This window comes from Prosopis cineraria, unplaced genomic scaffold (assembly GCF_029017545.1).
Source record: "Prosopis cineraria cultivar Desert tree isolate PC_DT_omini unplaced genomic scaffold, ASM2901754v1 PC7, whole genome shotgun sequence".
NCBI lineage: Eukaryota > Viridiplantae > Streptophyta > Magnoliopsida > Fabales > Fabaceae > Prosopis > Prosopis cineraria.
In genome coordinates, this window is record NW_026555338.1 from 33,759,561 (window position 1) to 33,785,410 (window position 25,850).

At 32.2% G+C, this 25,850-nt stretch overlaps 5 protein-coding genes and 1 pseudogene across 6 annotated transcripts; 4 read left to right on the forward strand and 2 right to left on the reverse strand.

The window, feature by feature from the left end:
- The first annotated feature begins 2,614 nt into the window (after positions 1-2,614).
- Positions 2,615-3,195, forward strand: LOC129316775 (phytohormone-binding protein CSBP-like). Its single transcript, XM_054961151.1, has 2 exons — positions 2,615-2,807; positions 2,906-3,195. Exons 1-2 carry the CDS (start codon positions 2,615-2,617, stop codon positions 3,193-3,195), a joined length of 483 nt encoding a protein of 160 aa, XP_054817126.1.
- Positions 3,196-5,799: 2,604 nt separating this feature from the next.
- LOC129314915 (phytohormone-binding protein-like) lies at positions 5,800-6,534 on the forward strand. Of its 2 annotated transcripts, none has more exons than XM_054958394.1 (2): positions 5,800-6,019; positions 6,102-6,534. In XM_054958394.1, the coding sequence occupies exons 1-2, from the start codon at positions 5,839-5,841 to the stop codon at positions 6,392-6,394; spliced, it is 474 nt and encodes a 157-aa protein (XP_054814369.1). In that variant the 5' UTR covers positions 5,800-5,838; the 3' UTR covers positions 6,395-6,534. The 2 variants fall into 2 exon arrangements, with proteins under 2 accessions (XP_054814369.1, XP_054814370.1); XM_054958395.1 differs by having other exon boundaries at positions 6,111-6,534.
- Positions 6,535-10,839: 4,305 nt separating this feature from the next.
- Positions 10,840-11,797, forward strand: LOC129316839 (phytohormone-binding protein CSBP-like). Its single transcript, XM_054961210.1, has 2 exons — positions 10,840-11,147; positions 11,224-11,797. The coding sequence occupies exons 1-2, from the start codon at positions 10,922-10,924 to the stop codon at positions 11,490-11,492; spliced, it is 495 nt and encodes a 164-aa protein (XP_054817185.1). The 5' UTR covers positions 10,840-10,921; the 3' UTR covers positions 11,493-11,797.
- A 1,255-nt stretch (positions 11,798-13,052) lies between these two features.
- LOC129316400 (uncharacterized) lies at positions 13,053-14,866 on the reverse strand. The gene is made up of 2 exons (XM_054960806.1): positions 14,283-14,866; positions 13,053-14,155 (listed from the first exon to the last, which is right to left on the reverse strand). The coding sequence occupies exons 1-2, from the start codon at positions 14,506-14,508 to the stop codon at positions 13,359-13,361; spliced, it is 1,023 nt and encodes a 340-aa protein (XP_054816781.1). The 5' UTR covers positions 14,509-14,866; the 3' UTR covers positions 13,053-13,358.
- A 2,565-nt stretch (positions 14,867-17,431) lies between these two features.
- On the forward strand, positions 17,432-18,134 carry LOC129315306 (phytohormone-binding protein-like). Its single transcript, XM_054958910.1, has 2 exons — positions 17,432-17,654; positions 17,735-18,134. Exons 1-2 carry the CDS (start codon positions 17,591-17,593, stop codon positions 18,022-18,024), a joined length of 354 nt encoding a protein of 117 aa, XP_054814885.1. The 5' UTR covers positions 17,432-17,590; the 3' UTR covers positions 18,025-18,134.
- Positions 18,135-22,782: 4,648 nt separating this feature from the next.
- LOC129316776 (uncharacterized) lies at positions 22,783-25,133 on the reverse strand (annotated as a pseudogene).
- Between the last annotated feature and the right edge of the window lie 717 nt (positions 25,134-25,850).

The following is a 25,850-nucleotide window of genomic DNA, read 5'->3' on the forward strand; positions in this document are numbered from 1 at the left end:
TTTTTTGACAAAAATACCCTCTATCTCTCTTGTCTCTGTTGTCTCTCCCTCTATTCTCCACCCCTCGCCTCTCACATCTCCGCCACTACCATCCGTCGGCCTCCTCCATCGTGCTTTCCACAGCCACACACAGGCACAACGACGATGCTAGAACTAGGAAGATGAAGAACAAAGGCGACGTCGAAACTAGCAGATCTGGAGATATGGAATCGCGAGCCTAAATCATTCACCCAGATCTGGACTGCTCATTGGCCACCGTCGACGACGTAGAGACTCGAGTGAAGAACAGTTATGGGTAGCTAAGAAGGAATGAAGCTCTCACTCTCCAAGGCATTGATTTATCTGGTCTAAACCTTGCTGCATCCCTAGGTTTTAATATTTCTTACATCTATTTCGTTACCGAAGAGATGAGAATTTCTAGGAAATCATTTTAGAGCAGGAAATGGAATCCTCTTTTACTTCAATGTCTCTTTCCTTTTTAATTTCTTGAGTATGCTACTTTAACAATTTTTTAATTGCTAGCTTGGAATTACGTTTCTGTAACTACGCTAAGCCACGAGAAGTTAACTCCAATATTTAATAAGGAAGATGAGGAATTAATGTTCTGTAACTGCGTGAGGAATGAAGCTAAGGAGGAGGAAGATGAGAAAGATGGAGCAGATGTAGTTGAAGCCAAGAAGGAAAAAAATGAGGGTAGTTGAGTCTTTTAGCAAGTTTTTGTTGCCTATTATTTTTTTTAATCCCACATACTAAACAGGAATTTAAATTCTTATTTTTAGATTCAATTCCATTACCAATCTCATTCTCAATCTCACAAAATTCAATATTTTATATCAAATAGGGTTTTAGTGTGGTCACTGAATATTTCAGGTAAAAAAAAAAGGTCATTGAATATGATTCATTAACCATCACATCTTGAGTTTTTTTATTTTATTTTATTGGGGGGGGGGGGGGCCCTGAAATCATTATATCTGACTTACGCGCGCTTATGACGTTTGATGCGTTTGAATTTGATTGTCGCACCTCGGTCACGCATGCTAACAAGCAAGGACTCATTTGATTTTGTTTTTATTTTTTATTTTTAAAAACTGATTTGTATATTAATTTTTAAAAATTGTTTGTTAAAACAAAACATCATAAAATTTATTCGATTATGTCAATTTTAAAACAATTTTATAATTTAAAGAATGGTCAATAATAGCTGTCACTTGTCATTAATGGCGATGATTTATAATATTAATTTGTCATAATTAAAATTAATTTAAATTAATTAAGTGCAGTGTGCTTTAAAAATAAAAAAAATAAAAACATTTATAAGATATTTAATTTGAAAACATTTAAACTTAAGACACTTATCTAAACAATTTTTATGATTTTTTGTTTTTAAAAGTAGAAATAAAAATAGGCCCCAAATCTTCCTACACACTTAATGCATTGGATTTATGAACAAGAGATGAATTTTGGCACGTGGCTACCCGATTTATGGATTTAGATTCAATGAATGATTTAAGTCAATCATTTATAAGTCTAATCTTTCAAAAACTTAAAATTTGGTACTCTTTTAAATATTATATGATAAAATTTATGATAATTGTTGATTAAATAGAGGGATTGTACTTAATGTGTCATTTAAAACATTCATTGAGTGGTTTTAAGTTACTCAACAGATCCAAATCCTATAATCAATGCACTAGAAAATATAAAGATTGAATGAAGTGAATGAATGGAATCATGGCTATTAGTATTTATGGAGAAATATGGAGAAAATCTTCAAGAGGAAGATGTTAAACATAAATGAGAAGCGTAAAATTAATTTTTATGCATTCATGAAACTCAATTGTATTTCTTCTAAGCGATGAGGCATTTGGATTATTTACTGAAATTTGTTTCCCTCTAGAATTAGAGCCTTGTAATTCCGAGAAATATTTTAGGAAAAATCATTGGCACTAGTTTGTAACTATTTAATTAAATTACAAAAATAAAATTGTAATTTAATTTGAAATTAACACAGAGAGTAATACTCTCTCCAATCCTTTTTAACTTGAAAAGATTTTTTGGTTAGTAAAATAAGGTACTTAAAAGAGTATTAATTTTATTTTTTCAATATTACCACTATTCAAAATCATTAATACAAATTTTAAAAATTTTCATTTAAACAGTGATAGAGTTAGAAATTTATTTTATTTTTAAATAAAAATTAATGACTTTATCATATCTACTTAGTTTTGACGAGACAATTAAATGTGCCTCATAATAAAAATTAGAGGTAGTACACGACTACATATTTACATTGAGTATCCATTAACATTATGGTGGACATTTTTCAAAATCAATAAATGTTGATGTATTTGGTAGACAAGAACTTTACTACACTTAATACCTTGGATTCATGAATGGGGGTAATGAGATACAATGATTCATGAAAGACATAATTAGATTATCTGAATATTAGGAGGTCATTGACCTCCACAAACTAATTTGCAACTATTTTAATTCAAAAATGAAAAAATTTAAAATCATGAAAGTTATTATTATATTCTTAAAAAGACGCGGGGCAAACATCCTATAAATAGGAAGGTCTCTAAAACCCCGAAGATAAGCAAAGAAAGACAAGATGGCGAAAGAAGAGAAGGCACAGACTGAAGTGAGCATTGGGCTGGAAAAGCTATGGCAAGTGATGTCAAAGCCCAAGGATCTGGCCGCCATAATGCCGGAGATAGTGCCGGAGCAGGTCAAAGAAGTCCAAGTGATTCAAGGAGACGGCGGCGTCGGCACAGTCCTTTTTACCACTCCTTGGTCCATATTACGTAATTCCAAAATACCACTCTCTGACTGATTTCAGTTTTTAATCCTCACATTTAATTTTAATCAGTATTGTTTAATTTTCTTGCACGACCACGCACAGCCGGATCCTCTGGGGCGAGTTATAAGGAGAAAATTGCAGAGCTTGACGGCACCGCACATGTGATAGCGTTTGAGTACGTTGAAGGTGGATTTCTGGATCGAGGTTTCACTTACTTCAAGACGACCATTCAGCTATCTGCAAAAGGAGAGGGCCAGACTCTGGTGGATGTGAAGATCTCTTATGAATCTGACATTGATGAAGAATCCACCCAGCGGCTCACCAAGACCGCTGTGACTTCTGCTTTGAACTTCTTGAGCGGCCTTGAAAAACGTCTCTCCGATGCCGCCTGATGATGATCAGTGGCCATTTCTTCTGATGAAGCTTTGCTGTTAGTTTCATGCCCCAACAAGTGACCTAACATGTCACCTGCCTCCCAATAAAATTCCCTTTTCACCGTACTAATGTGTTAAGCGCTCTCTTATTTCACAGATGTTAATGTGATTTGAGGGAGGCTGTTTTATATATATCTATTTTATATGTTCCATTGCCATTCTTTTGACAAATATAATAGCGTTGATATTAAGATGACGAATTAATGAATTGAATTAAAAACAAGTATATTACCTCTACTTTTAATATTTATTTTTTAAAAAATAATACAAACCGGTGAGATACATGATTAAAGCCTATGTGTGTGTACTATAAATGTATTCAAATTATTAACTGCTCTAATTTTTTAATAAAAGAATTACAGCTTTGAAAAATGAATTTGAATTTGGTTGAGTGGTCTAACTTAACTCATTGAATGAATGTCTTAATTGTAATATTTGAATTTCATCAATGCTCAAATATTATTAAGATATATATATTTTCTTTCAAAAATTCAAAACAATCACTATCATGATACTCCTTCTGTCTTTATATATAAAAAATTTTTTAAAACCTTTTTTGTCTTTAAATATAAGCAAATGTTAACATATTTTTTAATGAATGAACTATTATACCCTTATTAAATTAGAAAGAAAAAAAGATAAATACCCTCATTAATTTACTTTAAAAAAAGAGATTTATTTTTTATTTATAATAATTAGGAAAAAAATTAGAATATTGCTGTGCTTTTAATTAAATGACTAACTTTTATTTATTTGTATGATTCAGTTAAAAACATCTTATATATAGGGATAGAGAGAGTAATATTCTTTATCCCTTCAAAATTTGAGATTTAATATTTTCTTAATATTATATAACAAAGTATATAATAGCCATTTGATTACATTAAACGATTGTTATTGTGCTAAGTTAAACATCCATTGATTGATGAGTAGATTTAGATCACTTGGTGGATCCAAATTCCTTTAAAATAATTAAGTTATTCTAGACTTCACAATGGTTTTTTGGGAGAATTGCATCTAAGGACTTTCCAAAAAAAATTATTTATAAAGAAGGATCAATAACAAGTCACTGTCCAAGAAAAACAAGTTCCTGTCACCATTTTAATAATAAATAATTTCATATTGATTCTTGTTTGTAAATAATTCTATTAAAAGGTCTTTGAATGTAATTCTCCCTAAAAAAAAAATTAACAATCTACACGGAACAAAATCACCATGACCGATTGAGAGAACAAGCTAGTGTTGTCACGATGAACATGAGCCTTTACACTCAGAAATAATCTGTAACTGCTCTTACATCATTTTTTGAATTGCCTAATAAGAAATTTAATTTAATGTTTTATTCCTAAAATGTTTTCTTCTTTTTGGGTCACTGACATTCTAACAACTGGTGGGCTAAATCTCAAATTATTCACGTATCAATTTCTCCAGGGAGTACAATGAATAAAAGGGTATATACACACCTCTCTCAACAAATAAAAGAATATTAATACTTTTTTGTTTCATACAAATATTACAGATCAAATGCAAGAAGTTACATTAAATTAGTATTGTGTGATACCCAGCAAGAAAGAATGATCAGGTAGCAGTGATTAGGAAGACTTGTGGTAGTCATGAATCCTGCCCGCACCAGAATGAACCATATTCCACAGACTTCCTGCCACGTACTTTATTGCATGGCAATGTATTGCAATTTGTTTGCTTACCAGTCGGTGGATCTGATTACCTTTCTGACTTGTACAGTTATGCGTATAACTTTTTTTTTTTTTGTGTGGAAATGGATAATTTCATTCAAAAAATCAACCAATAGTCGAATACAATTCAACGCTTACAGTTACAGAGGGAACCAAAAAGAGAAATTAAGCAGCATGATTGACCAATCGATCGACAAGGCAGAAGCTAGCTGGAGAAGATTTTTGGCGAATGGTATGCGACGTGGTTTACTATAGCTTCCGTGGCCCTGCTGAATCCTGATAATGTCCTCTGGTCTGTATGATTCTTCTGCAAAAAGCCTTTTGTACTTTACAAATACTTTCATCAATACAAAGTGAAATCCCAACGTGTTTTTTCCCTACCTGGGCTTTAATAACTACTATTGATATTGATGCTTCGTGGGCATTCAATAATTTGTGCATATTTGGAGATTCCCAATTATTTATATTCCGATTGAGTGAGACATTGAGGTTTAATTACCTCGGATATGTGTTCAGATTCTTTGCCAATAAATGCTTTATATTCATACCGGTGATTTCAAATCACTCATATCTGAAGTAATAATTAAATTTTCTTCTTTAGAAAATTTTTAAAATAGATTTTGAACCTAAATTAGCTGTACATTCAGATTTATTTAAAAGTGTTTCCTCTAAGGCTTCAAACTTTGTAACTAAAATCCAAAGCATACCTCAAATAATTTAGGGAAAAATCATTGCCATTAATTTTATAAATATTTTCTCAAAAAATAATAATGAAAAAATAATTTCGAATCACCAAACTAACAAAAAATATATAAATTGGGCTCTCTCTCTCTCTCTTTCTATATATATATATATATGGAGGAAAGCAAAGTCTCTGTGGCTATAACCCGTAAAAAGAAGAAAGACGATGGTGAAAGAATTCAACACTCAAACGGAAGTGAGCGTTGGGCTAGAAATCCTATGGCAAGCTCTGTCCAAGGATTTGGCCGCTATAGCTCCAAAGGTAAACCCTCAGCTTGTCAAAGAGGTACAGATGATTGAAGGAGATGGAGGCGTCGGCACAATCCTTCTTTTCACTCTTTGCTCTAGTAAGTAATTATAATTGGCAAATGCGTGTCATGGATGAGTTTAATTCCGATCTTTATTTAGTTCTAATTTTCTTGCACCGAGATTTCACAGGTGGATCCACAGTAGGTTATCAGAAGGAGAAAATTTCAGAGCTTGACGCTGTTTCACGTGAGATTGGAATCGAGGTGGTTGAAGGTGGATATCTGAATCGAGGTTTCTCCTACTTCAAGACGCGCTTTCAGCTATCTGCAAAAGCAGAGGATCAAACTGTGGTCGATGTGAAGATTTATTATGAATCTGAAAATGAAGAAATCAGCGACCAAATTAAGACAGCAGAGTCCACCTACTTTCACTTCTTCAGGAAGCTAGAAAAATATCTGTTCAATAGTGCTTGAATATTATTATTGCCCATTTCTCAAAGCTTTGTTTTGTGTATGTGTGCTTTGTGGGTACTGTTTCTCTCTTAATATACTCCAATATCTCTTCTACTTGCTTCTCTGTTTCTGTTTAATATAGTATCAGAGTTTGTCTCTAACGGGGAAGCATCGATTCATTTGTTAATTTCAAAATTAGTTTGGAGATTGACAGATAGAACCGACAATAAAAAAATGTGAATCATCCACCGTCGACGTATGCTAGAGATCAAGATTTTGGAAACTTGATGGGAGTTGAATATGGCAGCGTTAAGAAAGATTTAGGAGTTTCTGCTTCGTCGAAATATATCTGGAACCAGAGGTCAGTATCTGGAATCTTGGAAGCTTTGCTCGCTTTGAAGCTTCCATGCTCCTTGCGCGTGGCTTGCGAGATCCCAGATCTAGTTACTTTTCTTCTGATTGAAAGAAAAATTAGCGCCGCAGAGAAGGAGATGGAGAATGTTCTAGGGAAAAGCGAAGAGAGAAATTCACTTATGCGTCCGCGTCAAGGTTTTAAAAATTAAAACGGTCATTGAATTGATTGAGTTAAAGGCTCACGGTTCAATAATTAAATTAGAGTTAAATTGAAGTTAGATTGTTTATAATTAAATTATTATATTAAAAATTTTATATATTAAATATTATATTATAAGTAATATCTTAAAAATATGTTATAAAATGAGATTTTATGAATGTTTACACTTTTTTAATGAAATACCATTTAAGTAGTGTATAATATTTAAAAAGAATTATTATCTATTGACAGTAAAAAAGTATTATAAGATAAATGAAATTGAAAGCTAAGAGGGCGAACATATTCAATGTTCATTAATAAATATCAATTGCATAAAAAAATAACAAACTATAATGTATTCTTAGGAGACTTATTAAAACTAAATTTAAAATATAAAAATATAGACAAATAATTAGAAGTATAAAAATTAAATATTTGTATTTATATTATAAAAATAGTTTAAAGATTAAGTAAAATGAGTTAATAAATATTAATGAGAATGAAGAAGGAAAAGTCAGCCTTTGTTTCATATTATGAGTTAGAGGAAGTGTATTTTTTAAAAAAATAAATGATATTTAATTGATTTTAATGATATTCACAATTGAATATGGGTAGAACTTTATTACATCAATTGAACATATTCAGCGTGGGTTTGTTATCGTTGGTCTATATATATTTTTTAATAAATAGATTAAATTGTATTTTTTATATTTTTTTGAAGAGTATTGAGCATTCTATATTAATAAATAAGGTATTTTTTTAAAATTATTTTTTAGAAGAGCACAAATTTTTTTTATTAATGATCCGTTAATTCTATCATTTTTTTTGTTGACGTGTCATGTTCTTCACTATTAATTTGCTTTTGAATTCTTTTTCTAAGAGTGACCCTATGAGATTTTCTTAAAATAAAATTAATCAATATTAATTTTTTAAAAGATTATTTTCTTAATAAATATTAAATATTTTAAAAATATTTAGTAAATTTTATTTTTACAAAATTTCATGTGCCCAACACTCCTAAAAAAATAATTTAGGAATAAATTAGTGTCAAAAGATATGCCATTTCAATAAAAAATAATAAAGTTAATGAATCATTCATGAAGAATATTTTTGTTCATATGAAAAATGGTTTACCAAAAAAAAAAAAGTCTCGTTTATTAGTACAAAGTGCTCAACACTCTCAAAGGAAAATATAGGAAAAGAATGTACTTTAACCCATTACCCAAAACTACAAAAACCAATACTTTCTTCATCTCAAATTATAATATAATGTGAGACAGGATTATGTATATCAATAAAACACAGTAAAAAACCTTGACCAACTTACCTTTTTAAGATGAAATTATAAATTTTTAAAAATATCCCAACACAATTAATCACTGCTTCACGAGCACATTATAAGGTGTTTTATAAAATTCTTGCTTGATTTAAAATATAGGACATTTAATAATTTTTATATTTATTTTTTAAGTATACCCCTGCTTCACTTATTACTCTTTTTTTTAAATATGTATTAAAATTTTAATTATTAATATTAAGGCTCTTATGTAGGGTATTTAATAAGGGTATAAATAAAATATATGGCTATTTTTATAAATTTAATGTTTCAACTAATATTATTCATAAACCATAAATTAGTTAATTATGACTTATATTGTAATTCATAAGAATTATGGTACAATATCATTTAATTCTTTTTCAATTTAAATGATAATATTAAAATAATATTATTAATAAAAACTTAATTTTTTAAAAATTATTTTATATTTTAAAACAAAAAATTTATTTAATGTTATTTTATAATTTGAGACGGTGGAATACAATCTGTAAGGAGGAAAGACATATCAATCACTATCCGCCTCCTTCTGAATCTGGAAAAAAAAAGGACGTAGGGAACGATAAAAATGCAAGATGCACGCTCAGAAATACGAGTTTTCCTAGTAAAAAAGTTAGCTTTACAAATTACATCTCAATAGACAAAATTAATTGAAACAAACCAATCCTTTTGATGTACTCTCTCCATTTTTTATTATTAAAAAAATTATTATTTTGACTTATATTTTTTTATAAACAAAATTATTTATTTTAATAAATATTAATTATATATTTTTTAAATTACTCTTCCTAATTTAAATTAACAAAAAAACTATTAATATACATTTATGTTGATTAATATAGGATATTTTGATTTACTTATTTTATTTTCAGACATAATTATTATAATTAATTAATTTTTTAAAATTACATGATATAATTTTTTATATATACTCCCTCTGATCTTATTTATAAATTATTTTTGTTAATCTTATCAATATCAATATAATAATAGTATAAAAAATAAAATTTAATAAAATTACAAATATAATCATTAAAAAGTAAATAAATTATATAATATTATTTTTTATTTTCCTTTCTTTTATCTTTTAAGAATAACTTAAATATTATATTTAAAATAAAATATTATTATTAATTTAAGAATTTATAAAGTAAACCTTCACATTTTAAAAGATGATTAATAAAGTAAATTGGAGGAAGTATAAATGGAGGGAATATCTTTTAAAATTGTCAGCTTTCCCTGTGGTCTTTACGTTTTCAAACATTATCCTTTACCATTGATTCATTGAACCCAATGCCTCTATATTGTCTGTTGTCGGCTCTGGGCGCTGGCTGCTATATTTTGCGTCTCTCTCTGTCAATCGTTTAATGGCCAATAAAAGAATCAGCTGCCCTCCTCGCAATAAATAGTCAAATTAGCATGGACACTAGTAATTTCAACCCCCGAATAATATTGCAGCATTCTGACATGGCATGGCGGTAAACTTTCCTTGTAAACAAGAGGCTATGGATTCCAATCGCAAATTTAAATAACTTCATGATAGCGATGTACATTTAAAATATAGATTCAGACCATAAACTTATAAAAATTTATCTCTATTAATAAATAATTTTTTAAAATACATGATTAAATAATTAAAATATAAAATATAATCATAATATATTTTAAATATAGATTATTAAAATTAAATATATTTACATTTATAAATTATCATACACAATATAGAAAATTTAAAATATAATAACTTATTTTTAATATTTTTTTATTAACATTAATTTTTTATTTTGTTGTTTTATTTTTTATTAAACCAAATCCCACCGCTTCATGAATCTAGTTCTACATAGTATATATCTATCTTGCTCAATGAGTTTATGAGCAAATTGATATAATTTTATAAGTTATAAATATAAAAATAATAAATTTAAAGAATCAACTTGCAAGTTTAAATAAATTTATGGGCTAGTTAATATGATCTTATAAGTTAAAAATATAAAAATAATAAACTTACAGAGTTAAGTTAAGAGTTTGATAATAATGATTCCACCCCTCTTATAATTTCATGTCATTAATACCTATTCTTCTAATTTTTTGAAAAAAGGTCTTGATATTGATAGATAAAATAAAAAAGGGTCAATCTACATACTCTCTCTATTTTTATTATGAGAGAAACTTTATATTATTTTGTATAAGCAAAAGTATATAATTTAAGAATTCCTTGTATTTTTTAAATTGACTCCTATAAATGAATAATATATTGAATTAGAGAAAAAGTAAACATCAATTATAAGAATATTTTAATCTAAGTATTTTAATTTTAAAAATAATTATTAGAATTACCCATATGTGAGAGAATTAAAATTTGATTATATTTAAAAGTTACTCCCTTTTATCACGTTTGTAAGATACTTTTAAAAAATAATTTTTAATCTAAAATATTGAATACATTGTAATTATTAAAATATTTTTTTAATATTTTCTTACTTAGTTAAAAAATATTTAATATAATTATATTATAACTTAAAATTAAGAGTAAAAATGAAGAGCTCTTCACACGGAGGACTCCGGGAAACCGACAAAAAGGGGACCTTCCGAAGTCCCAGAGCCTACATCAGAAAGATCGCTGGGGCTATATACCATTAGCTTCTATTTCCTTTCCTTGATGTATACGAAACAAATCTCAAAAAGTCGAACGATAAACACCACGATGGTGAAGGAGTTCAACACCCAAACAGTAGTGAGCGTGGGGCTTGAAATCTTTTGGCAAGCTCTGGCCAAGGACTTCATCGTCATCGTTCCAAAGGTACTTCCACAGCACGTGAAAGACGTGCAAGTGCTTGAAGGAGACGGAGGCCTCGGCACAGTCCTCAACTTCAACTTTTGTTCCGGTGAGCCATCAACTGCTCTGAATCAAGTTAATTGGTTCATTAATTCTGATCTTTAACTAGCTGAGGTGTTTTACAGATGCATCAACAGGAAGTTACCAGAAAGAGAGAATTTCAGAGCTTGATTGGAGTTCATATGAGATAGGGTTGGAAGTGATTGAAGGTGGCCATCTGAATCGTGGTTTCTCGTTCTACAAGACAAGCTTTCTGCTAGCTGCAAAAGGACCTGATCAGACTGAGGTCAACGTGAAGATAAGTTATGAAGCTGAGAACGAAGATGTGAAATCAGCAGAGCCCACCTTATTCTACATTAGGAGCCTGGAAAATTATCTGTTACATGATTCGTAAACGTTTCGGGCCATTTCTTCTGGAGGCTATCTGGGTCCCTCTAGTTTCCGCAGCTGTGTGTTAGTAGCTTGATCTTGTTTTGACTTTCCTGGTAGAATCTGTTAGTTTCATCTTTAATGGCCAATAAATGAACAAGAAGCTAATACCAGTCGGCCTCCCCGTAAAACTTGTCTTATTGCGTGGCTGTGTAGCCTTTGTCTTCTTCTAGATCATGTGATTTGATGGGAAATAACATCCGTATTTTGTTCCAAAATTGTTATCTAGGCAGGTCTATATTTTTATAAAAATAATACTGAATTCCATAATATACCAATTAAAATTAGGGTGTGACTAGAGACTTTCATCATTTAAGCATTTGGTTGGGATTAAAGTTCAAACTTTTTTTTATATATACTAATTTAGTTAAAAGATATCTACTATTTATTCTTATTACTTTAAGAAAGATAATCTCCATGTATTGTCAGCTACAAAGCCTACTCTTTATACTATAAACAAATGAATTCCATTAATATTGACAAGATTAAATTTTGCATTCGAGTTAAGTTTCCGTAGTGTTTTTGACGTTACTTTTATTTTAAAAAACTAACAAAAGCGGTGATAATTCAAAGCATTTGTTAAGAGTTCCTTTCAGCTACAGTCCAAAAGTTCTCCCAAATTCAAATACTGTTTCATGTTACCAAGGGCTAGATATTTTGGGGTGTCTCACACACACACACACACACACACACATACACACACCTTTTTTTTGGGCCAGGTATACATTTTATTTTCTGTATATTAATTTTTGGATTTCTTAAAGACATTATATGTGTCTTAGATTGACATGTTCTAATATGGGAAAATGCATCCCTAAAGAACAAGCTGTTTTGATGAAAGGCCTGATCAATAAGAGCGGAGAGCATCTATGACTTTTTGAGGGATATCTTTTAAAAAAAATCAAAATATTTCAATGCCAAAAATAATTTATTCAAAACCTCTATTTTTGTTTTGTCGTTTCTTAGAGACTGAGTTCCATTATATTTATAATTATAGCGATTCTTAGCGTAGAATGATAAACTCGAACATCATATTCTTTCCCCCCTAAATTTTGATAATTTGTTCGGTCAAGATGCCCCTCCCAATATAATCTTATTTTTGCATAAAGTTGAAAAGAAACTTTATTTAAGTGAGTTGAGTATTAATTCCACCACCATCCAATTATTGTTAGTGGCAGACTCGAAATCCAACTATCCTTTCAGGTTAAAAAAAAAAAAAATCAACTAACCCATTTATAAGAGGGAATATTTTGAATATTCTTGAATTCATATTATATATATTGTATAAAATTGATAGGATCATATTCGGTAAAAAAATAATTTCATTATGAAAATCAATTCTATTAATGCATAGACGGATGTAAGGAGGCTTTCTATTTTTGATTATAATCGCGGGGTGGAAAAGCTGACTGCGGTTAATAAAAGAGCGAAAGCGATGGAATTATAGGGTAGGGAGGACTTGAAAATGAGTTATTCTAGTCCTCCATGAGACTGCAACATCATAGAAGTATATTATAAATACAGCATGACAAAATTCCGACAACTGAGTTGGCTATTAAACAAACATTATTTTAGTCTTTTTCATTTTTTTATTACTAAAACGCTCCATCGAGAAGCGGAAGCCCAATAGATTAAAAAAAAAAAACATGCAATAGTTTATTCAAATAACTGAACATATGACCTTCATAACAAATGAAATTGAAGAACTCCCATCAACGTAGTGCAAACAGTAAAGTCGCAACCCTCAAGCCAACAAATTACCAAAAAAAATAAAATCACTTCAACCCAAATCCGACTGACTTTATTGTTTTCTCACTGTACGCCACATGCACTATTTATTTCTTGCAGACAATTCCAAGCCATAGGAGAACTTGGTGCAGTCAAGAGCAGCATACTCTGCTTCTGCACTATCAACTTCCTTCTCAGCCGATGAGTTTTCCTGCGAGTACAGGCATGACTCACACCTTGCAGAAAGCAACGAGGCTGTTCTATACCTTTCTTCGCCTCCCACCACTGGCATAGCCACACCAGGCTTCGCCGGGTTCTCAAAATCTGGCCTGTATGTCTTCCCGAGCACTCCGTCAACACCAGCAGACAGCTTCGTGAACCTGAATTGAACTTCCAAGTGGGCAAAGCAGTCATCTGAAGGCAGCTGGTAGTTATGAATCCTGTCGTCTTCCTTCGTCACTGGCACCACGTTCACGAGAATTTCAGCCACGTCCTTTATCGTCACCATCACACTGTTCTTGCTCGCCACTCTCTCCACCTTGACGTCCTGTTCCGAAGAGTTCCATTTAGACAGGGAGCCTTCCGGAACGAGTAGATCGTTGCCGTTGTAGGTGAACTTTAGAAGGTCGACGTCGTCGTTCCATTGTGCAGTCTTGCTGGCTTCGAGCGAGAAAGTCTGGGACTTGAAGAGGATGCCAAGGGCTTGGATCCAAGTGTAGTCACGTCCTCGACCGGCAGGTCTGTGTCCGATGAAGCGGGCGTTGATCTGAAGGTCGGGGTCGGAGACCAGGGCGAAGTGTTCGTTGCTCTTACCGTGGAAGTAGAACACCCTGCCGTCTCCGCCAATGAATCGAGGATCGTAGCATCCTGATCCAGGTGCGTTGCAGTTCGGTTTTCGTTCTGAAACACGAAAACAAGAAATCGATTAGTTCAAGAATCCAGTGATGAGTTTTCGATTGTGATAGAATCTTAAAAGCAAGTTTGCGCAATAAGTTATGAAGAAGAGGACAAGGTGAAAGAGGCTTACTTCTGCAGACAGCCTTGCAAACAGGTTTGTCACAGTCAATGAAGCAAACCTTAGCCTGAGGATCAGATGATTCGCTGCTGGGGCATTCAGAGGGACATCTGATGTACTTCCCAGAGCATCTGGTTTTGTGACGACAGTAGAGAGCATAATAAGCCTGTGCTTGGATCAAACTCGAGACAAGCACCAGACTGATAATCAAGATGGAACTGCTTTTAGCGATCTCCATATCGTGTTCCCCGTGAATATAGGATATGAAGAAACAGTTGATGATGCGGCAACCGAAACTTGCCCTGCATTATATAAAGGTATCGTCAGATGGCTTACTTCTGCATTGTGAAGGAGGCTTTTGCAAACTTGTAATGTAATTCAGTGGTGGCTCAAACTGGAAGTATGAACATGGGTTTCCCTGATTGAAAGTAGAATTAAAAAGGGACTGATACATGCATACAGTTTATTCTTGTATATATAGAAGGGTACATGAAGGTGATGTAATTAGATGGATCGAAGATGTATTGGCATGATTTCCGGGAAAAACAGATATAGCCAAATCAGTTTTCCGTTGGGACAGGCATGCTTATGGGGATGGCAAGCTTCTAATATGTTGATGATACCTTGGTATGAAAACAACAATAATAGAACGCGCGTCCTTCGTTTAATGTATAATAATACTAATAATAGCTAATAGAATTTGGGAGGCGTGAAGAGGGAAAAAGGAAGGAGACCATGGGTCTGATGGTGTTGGTAATCGAACAAGCCATGCCGACCCATGTTACATATGAAGAATACACCTTTATTCCCTCACAAGTGACATTTAGAGTTAAATTACATGAAGCATAGTCTGTATATATATTTTTGATGAATTCTACATACATAAATTAATCTAATCCATATTCCATTGTTTAACCACACCCAATGAACATGGGCGCGTGTATCAATTAAATTTATATATAACATTATTTATTTCAATGAATGAGTCATTCTTGACTCAGGATGTTTAGTTGTTTACAACGAATCTTATTTTTTTTTTTTTTAAGTGACTTTCCGATGAATCTTCAATCAACAGCAATTCTTGAATAACCATAAAAGGCCCAAGAAGTTCAGCCCATTGACTTGGTCCGGTTTTAATCATCATTTTTTAAGTTTCAAAGTAAGCAAGCAAAAGGCCCATCAGGGACGCATTACAGGTGTGTCTATACACTCCGAAGGAATCGAATGATGGCAAAAATTAGAGTCGAGAATTCGGGCAGGCCGAATCTATTCAGGCTCAGCTTGAATAGGTCCAAACTCGAATAAGTCTGTGTCCTTAAAAAGTCCGAATAGCTAAGCCCGGCCCGAATTCTTTCGGGCTTCCCGAATACCTGAATTTAATTTTTAAAATTATTTTAATTATTTTTTACTTTGAAATTATTATTTTATTTTATAAAAAATATCGATGTCTAGGACTCAAATATATGGTATTTGTATAAAATGATCTAAATTTAAAGAATTATAATATTATTTTTTATTCGGGTATTCGGGCCTACCCGAACATAAAAAAACCTTTTTTTTAAGTTTGACCCTAAAATTTTTTGGGCCAATGAGGTTAGCCCGTCGGGCTTAGGTCGAATTACTGGCTCTAGCAAAAATTCAAGTCAAGTACCATTTAGTTTGATGGTATGAACTTTCCTTTAAAATAAAGAGTTGTGGGTTTATCCCCATTGGTCCAAAAAATAGGTGGAGATTTATGTTAGATGAGTGTGACTGTGTGTGGAGAGATTAGTTAGTAGCGTGCACTGTGCTGTGTGGGTGAATGTTGCATTATATGTATGTGAAACCTCTTTCTCTATGGAGAAGGGTTGGATAGATTAATATTTTTTTTTTAAAAAAAAAGATAACAAAATCCCTGTACAGTGTCAGTGAGCTTCTGGATAGTCTATCAACGACACTTAAATTATCAAGTCTCAAGTAGAATACTCTCGCGTACATATTCATTGAACATATCTCTAACCGAGTAAAATATTCAATGCATTTTATATATGTTGGCCAAAAGAACAAAAAAATCATTTAAGATCTTTTGATCACATTTAATTAAAAAAAAGTTCTTAAATTCTGAAACTTCACTTCAGATTAGAGATGGTAAAATGAAATTAAAATAAGGAAAATAATAAAATTAATTTTCTTTTAAACTAAAAAAAATTGTTTACTTTTCCTTCACCCTCTTGAGGAGCGTACGATTATATTTTTAGTAGGGGTTTCACACGAAAACTTCTAGTTTTATGAGCGTCGTAAAATCTTGCGCCTTCACTTTTCTTGAGTTTTCTCTTCCTTGTCGACTCTTCCTTAATCATTGTCACCTTAATCTCCTTTTTTTTTTTTCCAGTTCTGAAAATAAAAAGGTTCTTGTTTCTTTTTTCCAGTTCTAAAAAACAAAAAAGCTTTCCTTGTACTCAATATCATCGTCACTGAAACTCTATTGTTCTCTTATTGCCAAAAGTATATTTGCTCTATGAGTTTTCGAAATTTAGTTGCAGGTAGGAATATAAACAACTCCTCAATAAACAACTTTTGTAGAGTTGTAGAGAAATTAACAACTTCTATATAGGCATCAAGCAACTCGTTTTACCATGATAAGCCGCTGAATAAAATCAAGTGAACACATGTAGACAAACAACTTTTATAAATCAATAAACAACTTCATATAAAAAAAGAACAACTTTAATATGAGACAATGAATAGCTTATTTTATCATGATTACAACATTTGAAAGAAAATTAAAATTCAATAATGATACAAACAATTCTTATAGATTAATGAACAACTTCAACATAGGTAATAAATGTCGAACATTACTCTATCCAAAAATAAATATTCAACGTATATATCTTATATATGTCGGAAAAAAAAATAGAAAAGTCTTGTACATATTTACAGAATATATCAGTGTATATGTAGAAAATCTCCAAGATAGATGCTAAACATTAATGAGAATCCTAAAATTAACTCTTCTTTTGCATTTATGTAAATGAATAATTTTTTTCCCCTAAAGTGAATGAGACATTTGGATTTTTTGAATTTTGTTTTCATTTCGAAGAAAAGCCCAGTAATTGTGTCATCAAAGACACAAAGTTATTATTTTCATAAAAAGATCAGGGGCCAGCATACTATAAATATGAAAGTCTCTGAAACGCCTAGGATAAACAAAGACGTACGAGATTGGGAAAGAAATCAAGGCAGAGACAGAAGTGAGGGTTGGGCTGGAAATCCTATGGCAAGCTGTGTCCAAGGATTTCAGCGTCATAATTCCAAAGGTATTCCCAGATGTGAAAGAAATGCAAGTGATTGAAGGAGACGGAGGCGTTGGCACCATCCTTCTCATCACTCGTCATTGCTCCAGTAAGCAAGTTATAAATTCATTTAGTTGATACTAATTAATCTTCTAGAACTGAATTGTTCACAATTAATTAACCACACAGGTGGATCTGGGGTACGTTATCAGAAGGAGAGAATATCAGAGCTGGATGCCACAGCACACGAGATTGGGTTTGAGTACGTTCAAGCAGGGTTTCTGAATGAAGGATTCTCCTACTATAAAGGAAGCCTGCAGCTATCTGCAAAAGGAGAGCATCAGACTGTGGTCATTTCGAAGGTTTGTTATTATGAACTTGAAAATGAAGAAGGCAGCACCGAAAAGCTTAAGACAGTAGAGCCTGCTGGTTTAAACTTCTTAAGGAGCCTTGCAAAGCATCTCTCCAATGGTGCCTGATGATCATTATTGGCCATTTCTCGTGGATCCACCTCCCTCTTGGTTTCATGCCCAAATAAGTGAATATCATGTCACCCACCTCCCAATACAATTTCTTCTTCTCCATTAACTCTATTTTACTGATGATGCTATCAGAGGGGCATCATTTAATTAATGCGCTTCAATTAACCAGCTAAATATGATATATATTATATAAATGTATCAAAATAATTAATGCTAAACTTTTTAAAGGGTTAATTATTCATGAAATTCTAGTTAGAAATGACTACTTATTGAAGAAACGCAAGACGACTTCATAAGAACATACATTCGAAAATTGCGCGCGCGCGCGCACACATAGATATATTAGCAAACAAAGTCAATTTTACTAAAGAACACGCGAATAGTTAATTTAATCTTTTTATATGAACATGGAGGACACATCCGGGATGCAAAATCTGATATGGACCTCTCTTTTTTTCCGGCCTGAAGGTATGGATGGACCTTGATAAAAACATGAGAATGAATAGTTGCTTTGTGGTTCTGGATGCAAGTGCAGAATTTTGCAATTTTTCAAAGAAAAAAAGGGTTATATTTTTGTATGAAAATGAGGAAAATCGATGAGAAGTAAAACATTTGCAAAATAAAGAATCTAAAGGTGCATTTAGGTAAACAACTTTTAGTATTTGAAAAATACTTTCAAGCTTTTTAGATATTAAAAGTTGTTTGAAAAATTTTTAATTCAACAAAATGACTTTTGAGATATCGATTGTGATGAAATTTGAAATATTTTTTGGAATTTTATTATGAGTTGGATTTCAAATGCCAAATGTAAGTTGGGCAATTAATGAGGAGAATAAATTGATAGCTATTTTTTTAATTTATCATACTACCTTTGATTATTTTGTCTTCTATGCACGAGTTCACTTCATAGTCTTTAGATTCTCTTTTATCTTTACTCCTCTTAGCACCATCCAATCAAACTTCTCCCGTCTCTCTCTCCTACCCATCGATGCTCCCTCATGTTTGGTAATGAATGTTGAACTATTTATTATAAATTTTTTTTCAACGTATTAAACTTTATATTTTTTTATTCTTATTATTTAAGATATTAAATTTATGTTATTTTAACTTTTTTCACATTATGTAAACATTTCTAATATATTATATTTGTATAACATATTAATGAATATTGTATTATTTATTACATAAATTTTTTCTAACATATTAAACTTCATAATTTTTATTCTTATTATTTAACAGTTATTTTAAAATTTTCACATTTTTTAAAACATTTTTAATATATTATATTTGTATAAAAAATTATAAATCATCATAAATCAATGTTTTTTTTTTATCATTGTATATTTAAAAGCAAAAATCATCATTAATTCAACTAACTTTTTGTTTATCAAGTTGACTTTTAAAAAAATATATCTAAATATAAATTTTATTACAACAATTAACTTTAATTGAATTGATGTTTGTCAAATGAATTTTTAGTAAATGAACTTTTAACAAATTAAAAATCAAACACATATTAAAGCTTCCAGAATAAAGAATCTAAAGCATTAAAAAAGAACTCTATCCAAATATAACTTTTTTTTTGACATGTGGTCCACTTTACCTAAAATTAATAAAATATTTGAATTGATAATATCATCTTAAGACCAATTTTATTTACTCATAGAAGTGATATATTAGTGGGCTCCTTATTTTAATACTCCCTCTAATTATATTTATAAATTACTTCCAACATTTTTATAAAAATTAAGGAAAATATTAAACATCATTAACTTGCTGTAAAAATTTAACAAATTTTTATTTTTATTCCTATTAGATATACATGTTTTAAAAACAAAATATTTTAATATTTAATAACCTTTTCAATATTTAAATAGAGGTAAAAGGGTATAATGAACACAAAATAATCGTTGGATACAATAGAACCAGGAGTACTTTACACGCATATAGGAAAAAAAAAAAAAAAACTCGCTAAAGTTAATAAAAGAACAACACCTGAAAAGCCATTGAGTATAAAGGGATATATATATATATATATATGAAAATATATATATATATACAGAAAAAGATTGGGTAAATGTACAAATTTCACTAAGGATTATTTTTTGAAGATCACTTAATAGCGTATACTATAAATTGATGTAAAATAAACCATGAATTATAAAAAATTGAACATCTAGCACCTCCCCTTAATTTTCAACAAACAAGCTGTTATCTTTTGCTAGAAAAAGGAGTTGGCATGCCACGTCTGATGTCTTATCTTCCACTCACTCACTCCACGTCTACCCTCTCATTCTCTCTCTGGCATGCCCTTCACGCTCTCCTCCATTTCCTTCTCAAACGTAACAAAGCTTGAGCTTGTAGAAGCTTGTTAAAACAATCAAAAAAGGCAAGAGATCGACGAGGGTGATGGGTTCGAGAGATCGATGAGGGCAATGCATGCAAGAGGAGGGTGCTGTACCACTCACCAAACATTTCTTCAATCCACTCATCAACAACTCTGTTCCGGGCAACAGCTTAATGTACGAGTGGAGGGTACTGTACCAAACAGGCATGTGAGGGTTGCAAGCCATGAAAGATCAGGGCTCTAATTGTGACGACTCCACCATCAAATCTCTCCGCGACTCTTCTTCCTCCGTGCAGGCTAGGCGCTTCTCTCGCGCCTTCATTCTCCTGCCAGCTTGACTGCTTCCAATTTCGATAAGCTTAAGCAAGCCGAAGAGTCTCTCATAACCATCATGTACTTGAGCTGTTAGGGCCCTAATTGATTCATTCTTCATCATCTTCATCTGCCTGGATTTGATCGAGCCCCTTTTCTTTTTTGGCTTTTGTATGATAGATCTGTAAAGAAGCTTGTGTATATATCACAGTGATCAATGGAGGATAATTAAGATGAGACCATGACATTATTTTATCAGTTAGTTGAGTGATTTCGTCTGTAATGGCATGGAAATTACCATATATACTGGATGAATTTTTCATTTTTGCAATATCGTTACTTTTCTTGAATGGTTTTACAAGGCACGATGCATAGGGATAATGAAACATTAATCTTGAAGTTTGTTTGCAATAGATTTGGCTGTTCACAGTAGAAAAAGCAAGGAAGAGAGCGGAATAGTGAACGATGATGATAACGATACAGATGACTGGGGAAAAAAGTGAACAATGGTGGCAGAGAGAGAACCTAGAACCTGGGAAATAATGTTTGAAAAGTTGAATGAATATGGTCCCATAATATCAGAAGTTAACAAATAGTAATAGTAGGTGGCTGGTTCTCACATTTAATTAATTGATAATTTATTTTACATCATTTTACATTAGATGCTATTCATTTAGTAATAATAAAAAATAGTTTGTAATTAAATATATACATTTATTCAAAAAACAATCAATAATGATCCTCCTCAACATAAAAGTATATCTAAAAAAAATAAATTTTAAGTTATTATTAAATTCACGAGTTTAAATAAATTCATGACAAAAATACAAACTCAAATCATAAACTCAAATTATAAATTTATAATTTATTCTTATTAATAAATAAACATTAAAAGCATATAATTAAATAATTAAACTATACAATATAATTATAATTTGATTTAAATATATTTCAAATACAAATCATTAAAATTAAATCCAGATAAATAAACACTACTTTAGATCTTTATTCTTGATAAATTCATGGACTTGGACATGGTGAATACCATAAATTCACTAACTTAACAAGTGTTTCAATTACATCTATCAAATTCATTAACATTTAAAAATTATTAAGATATATTTCTTTTAAAAAATTCAAAACAACTCTTGCAATTATAACACATATTATGTACAATGTCTCCATTCCAGAAATTCATATTTCTTCTAATTATCATGTGACTCTCTAATAACCGTTCAATTAAAAGAACTCATAAATTTGAATTTGAATCCAAATCCAAAATTTTCAGGTGGAGAGAAAATTTGATCTAAACAAATCAGTCAAATTTGAATTTGACATAATATTCAATTCAGGGTATTATTAAAATTTGATCTAAACAAATCAAGGTTATAATAGAAGCATAACGAAAAGAAAGTGGAGAGAAAAAAACCAAATTGCAGAGAAGCACTTGATATATTGTAAATCTAAAAAATTAAAAAGACTAAAAAACTTGTCCTTGTGTATCCCACTTCTGCATGACAATGATTTTTAACTTTATATATACTATTAGAAGTAATCAATCTTTCATTTTTCAATAGAGATTCTGATAGAAGCAAAAAATCAAACAGGTGAAGTACATGGTAAACAATTGGGTGTTCGTTTACCTTTATCGATGTTGAGCTTGGGTGTGGCAGCAAAAGCCAGTTGTGGGAGGAAGATGAAGATTGAAGTGGTGGCAAGAAGGAGAAGGGAAAGCAGAAGATTCTGACGTCCCAGATTGAGCTTCATGAGAACTCGGAGATTGGAGCTCATTGTTTGTGAAGCAGAGCAGAGAAGAGAGAAGAGTCACACTTATTTATGAGATGAAAATAGACAGAGATAGACGTTGACGTAGCTTGGGAGGTATTGGACTCCCAATTAACATGACAAAATAATAGTATATATAAAGTTAAAAATCATTGTCATGCAGAAGTGGGGTATAAAATGGCAAGTTTTTTAGTCTTTTTAATTTTTTTAGATTTACAGTATATCAAGTGCTTCTTTGCACTTTGGTTTTTTTCTCTCCACTTTCTTTTCGTTATGCTTCTATTATAAACTTGATTTGTTTAGATCAAATTTTAATAATAGCCTGAATTGAGTATCATGTCAAATTCAAATTTTTTTCTCTCAACGACAGCAGACAACTTTGGGAACCTGAATTGAACTTCCAAGCGGGCAAAGCAGTCATCTGAAGGCAGCTGGTAGTTATGAATCCTGTCGTCTTCCCTCGTCACTTGCACCACGTTCACGAGAATTTCAGCCACGTCCTTTATCGTCACCATCACTCTGTTCTTGTTCGCCACCCTCTCCACCTTGATGTCCTGTTCTGGAGAGTTCCGTTTAGACAGGGAGCCTTCCGGGACGAGTAGATCGTTGCCGTTATAGGTGAACTTTAGAAGGCCGACGTCGTCGTTCCATTGTGCAGTCTTGCTGGCTTCGAGCGAGAAAGTCTGGGACTTGAAGAGGATGCCAAGGGCTTGGATCCAAGTGAAGTCACGTCCTCAACCTGCAGGTCTGTGGCCGATGAAACGGGCGTTGATCTGAAGGTCGGAGTCGGAGTTCAGGGCCAAGTGTTTGTTGCTCTTACCGTGGAAGTAGAACACCCTGCCATCTCCGCCTATGAAACGTGGATCGTAGCATCCTGATCCTGGTGCGTTGCGGTTCGTTTTTCGTTCTAAAACACGAAAAAAATGCAATTAATCAATTAAACTAATATAGTGATGATGAACGTTCGATAAGGACAGAATCTTGAAGGATTACACAACGAGTTATGAAGAGGAGAAGGTGAAAGAAGGATTACTTCTGCAGACAGCCTTGCAAACATGCAGGCTTGTTACAGTCAATGAAGCAAACCTTAGCCTGAGGAAAAGAGGATTCGCGGCTGGGGCATTCGGAGGGGCATCTGATTTACTTTCCAGAGCATCTGGTTTTGTGACCGCAGTAGAGAGCATAATAAGCCTGGGTTTGAATCAAACTTGAGACAAGCACCAGACTGATAATCAAGATGGAACTGCCTTCAACGATCTCCACATTGGGTTCTCTATGAATAGGATAACAAGAAACTGTAGATGATGGGATAACCCATATATAGATGTGATGGAGTCCATGGCATAAGTGACATGACGTTAATGACAATAAAGTTTGAGGATGGTAAGCATGAGCATGGTGGCATGGAAGGAGCTTAAGGTAAGGAGCAAGAAGTCTAACACTTCCAATCCAACATACCTAAAGACACTTTACAACATATTGAAAATTCAATGATAAGAGCCCGAACTAAAATTTTGAAGCAAGCCTTATTTAGTCTTGTATAAGAAGTTCAAGAGCTTGTAAAGCATTGGGACATTTCTCTCAAGCCTAAAAGAGAGCCTCTAAGCGTGTAAAATATACTTAAGATTCAAATTCACAAAGAGCCAAGCCCAAAGAGTGTAAACCCTAGCCCAATGTAAGGAAGATTACAAGTGGAGCCTCTTGCAAGCAAGGAGGCATAAAACCCTAGTGAAGAAGTCAAGGGTGGTGTGATTTTAAATCTTTTATGATCTTTTAATTGTCTCCTAAATTATTTTCTATTTTAATGATCATTTGACTTGACTCTCTTTTAAGGAGCAAAATTAATCATAGTTTTTTATTTTAAGTCTAGCCAAAAATTAGGATTAATTATATTATTTTTAATTTCTAAGTTTTGTATTCCCATAATTTTAGGATCACATCTCCTAAATTATGTGGTTGAATATTTATTTTATATTATTTTTTTCTCCTTTTAGTATTAAAAAATTAGGGTTTTAATTTTAGAAAACAGTATTCTCTATGAGCCTATATATATTAGGCATCCTCCCTCTTATAAAAGGAAGAGAAGTTGAATGAATTATTCATTTTAAAGTTTATAACTCTTATAAGCCTTAGTGCTTTGTAGTGGTGTCCCGTGTGAGAAACAGACGTGATCAAGAGCGTGATCAACTCTTATGATGTCTTCAAAGGTTGAGATTCCTAGAGGTAGGTGCTTTAGAGGATCTTATCTTTGATTACTATCCCATTGTTTATTTCACTTTTTTTTTTATTTCCATCATAAATTTCGTCCCTTTTTTTGTTTTTGTTGTATTTCAGAGTTTTACCCCTAAACTAGCATGATTTTACTTTCATGTCCCTATCAAAATGTCTCACCAAGCGGGTTGGTTCTGAATCGTGAAGGACGCTTTTGCAAACTTGTAAAGTAATTCAGTGTTGGCTCAAACTGTAAGTACGAACATGGCTGGATTCCCTGATTGAATGAAAAATTAAAAATGATTTTTGACATTTGATACATGCATGGAGTTTATTGTTATAGAAGGATACATGCAGATAGAGTTAACGTTCGATGGATTGAAGAAGAATTGGCAGGATTTGCGGGAGAAACAGCAATAACCAAATAAGTTCTCAGTTGGGGGACAGGCATGGTTGCGGGGATGGCAAGCAGCTATAGTTGATGATACCTTCGAATGAAAACAATAGAAAGGTGTGTCCTTTGTTTAATGTAGAATGACGACGCCGAAGAAGAATAGAATATGGGAGGCATGCCCCAGGGGAAAAAAGGGGGAAAAAGAACATGGGTCAGGGACTGTTGCTCATTAGACTCATGAGATTGGGTTGTAACTGTGACTAGAAGCCCATGATGAACTTTGCTTTTACTTAACCTGTTTTCCCTCAGTAACTGCCGTCAGTCAAAATAGAAAAGTAAAACTAAAGCACTTGTTTATTATGCATTATCCTTTATACCTATGAGTAAAGAAATCGTACTTGGATCTAAGCAATTGATTATACTGCTATTCGGATCCTCAACATAATTCTGCTGATAGCTGTTTGATCAGCATTACTTCTTACTTGTTAATACGCGTGAAATATCAAATGTATTTTTGGCATATTCGAGGAAACACCAGGGACGTATCTAGAAATGAAGACATGGGGGGATAAAAATGAAAGATTACAAAAAAGTTGGGGGATTAATTTTCTCACGTGTTACAAGTAAAAACATACATTTTACAAAGAAAACTTACGTCATGGCTGCTTGCCCCACGGTATCCGTCCCTGGGAAACACAGCACGAGTCCTGCCAACCTCTCTGGTATGTTATTTGTTCTCAGTATACTATATCAAATATACACATAATTATTTGT

Coding starts and splice junctions, on each gene's coding strand:
- LOC129316775 (XM_054961151.1), top strand. CDS start 2,615: ATGGCGAAAGAAGAGAAGGCACAGACTGAAGTGAGCATTGGGCTGGAA. Junction 2,808..2,905: donor CACTCCTTGGTCCATATTAC/GTAATTCCAAAA, acceptor GACCACGCACAG/CCGGATCCTCTGGGGCGAGT.
- LOC129314915 (XM_054958394.1), top strand. CDS start 5,839: ATGGTGAAAGAATTCAACACTCAAACGGAAGTGAGCGTTGGGCTAGAA. Junction 6,020..6,101: donor TCTTTTCACTCTTTGCTCTA/GTAAGTAATTAT, acceptor TCTTGCACCGAG/ATTTCACAGGTGGATCCACA.
- LOC129316839 (XM_054961210.1), top strand. CDS start 10,922: ATGTATACGAAACAAATCTCAAAAAGTCGAACGATAAACACCACGATG. Junction 11,148..11,223: donor CAACTTCAACTTTTGTTCCG/GTGAGCCATCAA, acceptor GGTGTTTTACAG/ATGCATCAACAGGAAGTTAC.
- LOC129316400 (XM_054960806.1), bottom strand. CDS start 14,508: ATGGAGATCGCTAAAAGCAGTTCCATCTTGATTATCAGTCTGGTGCTT. Junction 14,156..14,282: donor TTGCAAGGCTGTCTGCAGAA/GTAAGCCTCTTT, acceptor TTCGTGTTTCAG/AACGAAAACCGAACTGCAAC.
- LOC129315306 (XM_054958910.1), top strand. CDS start 17,591: ATGCAAGTGATTGAAGGAGACGGAGGCGTTGGCACCATCCTTCTCATC. Junction 17,655..17,734: donor CATCACTCGTCATTGCTCCA/GTAAGCAAGTTA, acceptor TTAACCACACAG/GTGGATCTGGGGTACGTTAT.